The sequence below is a fragment of the Monoraphidium neglectum genome (genome assembly GCF_000611645.1).
Source record: "Monoraphidium neglectum strain SAG 48.87 unplaced genomic scaffold scaffold00068, whole genome shotgun sequence".
Classification (NCBI taxonomy): Eukaryota; Viridiplantae; Chlorophyta; class Chlorophyceae; order Sphaeropleales; family Selenastraceae; genus Monoraphidium; species Monoraphidium neglectum.
This window is the reverse complement of record NW_014013560.1, coordinates 48,714-50,166: the sequence shown is the minus strand read 5'-3', so window position 1 is coordinate 50,166 and position 1,453 is coordinate 48,714. Positions and strand designations below refer to the sequence as shown.

Here is a 1,453-nt window from a genome sequence, read left to right as displayed (position 1 = left end):
ATCTATGCGCATGCATGCGGTCGCTGCTTGCTGGTACCCATAGCCTAAGAAAACATTTGCCCCAGCCTGTCGCGCTGGGCGGGCGCGCCGCCTCAGGCCAAGCGTTGTGCTTCTCAGACCTGCCCAGTTTGGTGTTGACTATTAACGGAGGAAGCAGGGTTGTCGCCTTCAAGCTGCTGTGCTGTAGGCGATTCTGGCACCAAGGTAGAAGCTGGCTGCCTTTGATGTCTTCCGCGCCGCTTCTCCTGCTCTTGGGGGCACTGAGGGGATCACCGGCGCGAGGCGACACTTGTTTACCAGGCGTATTGCTGCTCCTGCCCTTGTCTGCAGCTCCAGCGGCTGCTACGGCCCTGTGAGCAGCAGAGCTCTTTTGACTACTTGTCCTCATCTGCAGCTCCAGCAGCTGCGCACGACCCTGCGCGCAACAGGGGCTTTGACTGGCACACAGCACTTCAGCACCTGGCACGCTGAGCCTGATGTTGGCGACTCGCATGACAAGCCTTCCTAAGTATCTTTATGGACCTGAGCCCCTCAATCAGCAACCGCCTCCTCAACAACTGTGGGCTCCCATGATAGTTGGGGTGCATCCGTGTGTTGCTTGAATTCTGTACTTAATAGGCTCATGTCGGTAAACAGCTTTTGTCCCCGCATCCAGAAATTGGGCAGGCATCAGCCAGTAGAGTGGGGCTAGGCAATACACCATCATATCCGCTGTGTGGCTGATCAGCTCGTCAGCAGGTCGCAGGCTTTGGAGTCGACACAGTAAGCGCTCTGGCTCTCGCTGACTCCATGCGCAATACAATCTCGTCCTCGCCCCACAAGTGCGTGAACACACACACACACACACACACACACACACACACGACAGATGCCAGACGTAGGTCGCAGCTTTCTGATCTTTTAGGGCGTTGACAATGGCACTCTGGTGCAGGGCAAAACGCATAAGAGCAAAAGGCATTGTTGAAGGTGGTCAAACCAGACCGGAGGATCAGCGCCGCTGTGAACGGGTGCCAGCGCTACATGCGACAACGGCGCAATGGTGCCAAAATCGGCACAAGGGGAAAGCGAAGCCCACACGGCGCCAAAACACATCACTTAACTGGAGGGCACATATTGTTGAGCCTCGTCTGCACCTACGGACCGATCCCCCTCGACGGCCGGCCGCAGGCTGCTCCCAGCGCACTACCATAATCAGCTGGCAGGCACGCCGTCGTCCCCTTCCTCCCGGCCATCCCCCGCCCCGGCCCCCTCCAGCGCGTCCATGGCCTCCTGCAGGATGGCGGCCACGCCCTCGTCCTCGGGCTCGTCCACGGGCAGGGACCCGTCCTTGGCCTCCGCCAGGGGGTCCGCGCCCAGCGCCAGCAGGAACCGCACCGCCTCCACGTGGTTGCCGCGTGCCGCATTGTGCAGCGCGGTCTCGCCCTCGCTGCAGGGGACGTGGCATTGAGGCGTG

The 1,453-nt window shown here is 60.3% G+C and overlaps 1 protein-coding gene across 1 annotated transcript in view; it reads right to left on the bottom strand.

The window, feature by feature from the left end:
- Positions 1–1,191: 1,191 nt before the first annotated feature.
- Positions 1,192–1,453, bottom strand: part of MNEG_0787 (hypothetical protein) — a gene marked incomplete at both ends in the record, with an annotated part of 1,948 nt that continues 1,686 nt past the window's right edge. The window contains one exon of the mRNA XM_014050739.1: positions 1,192–1,426. Coding sequence (XP_013906193.1) covers positions 1,192–1,426 — 235 coding nt within the window. The remainder of the gene's footprint in view (positions 1,427–1,453) is intronic.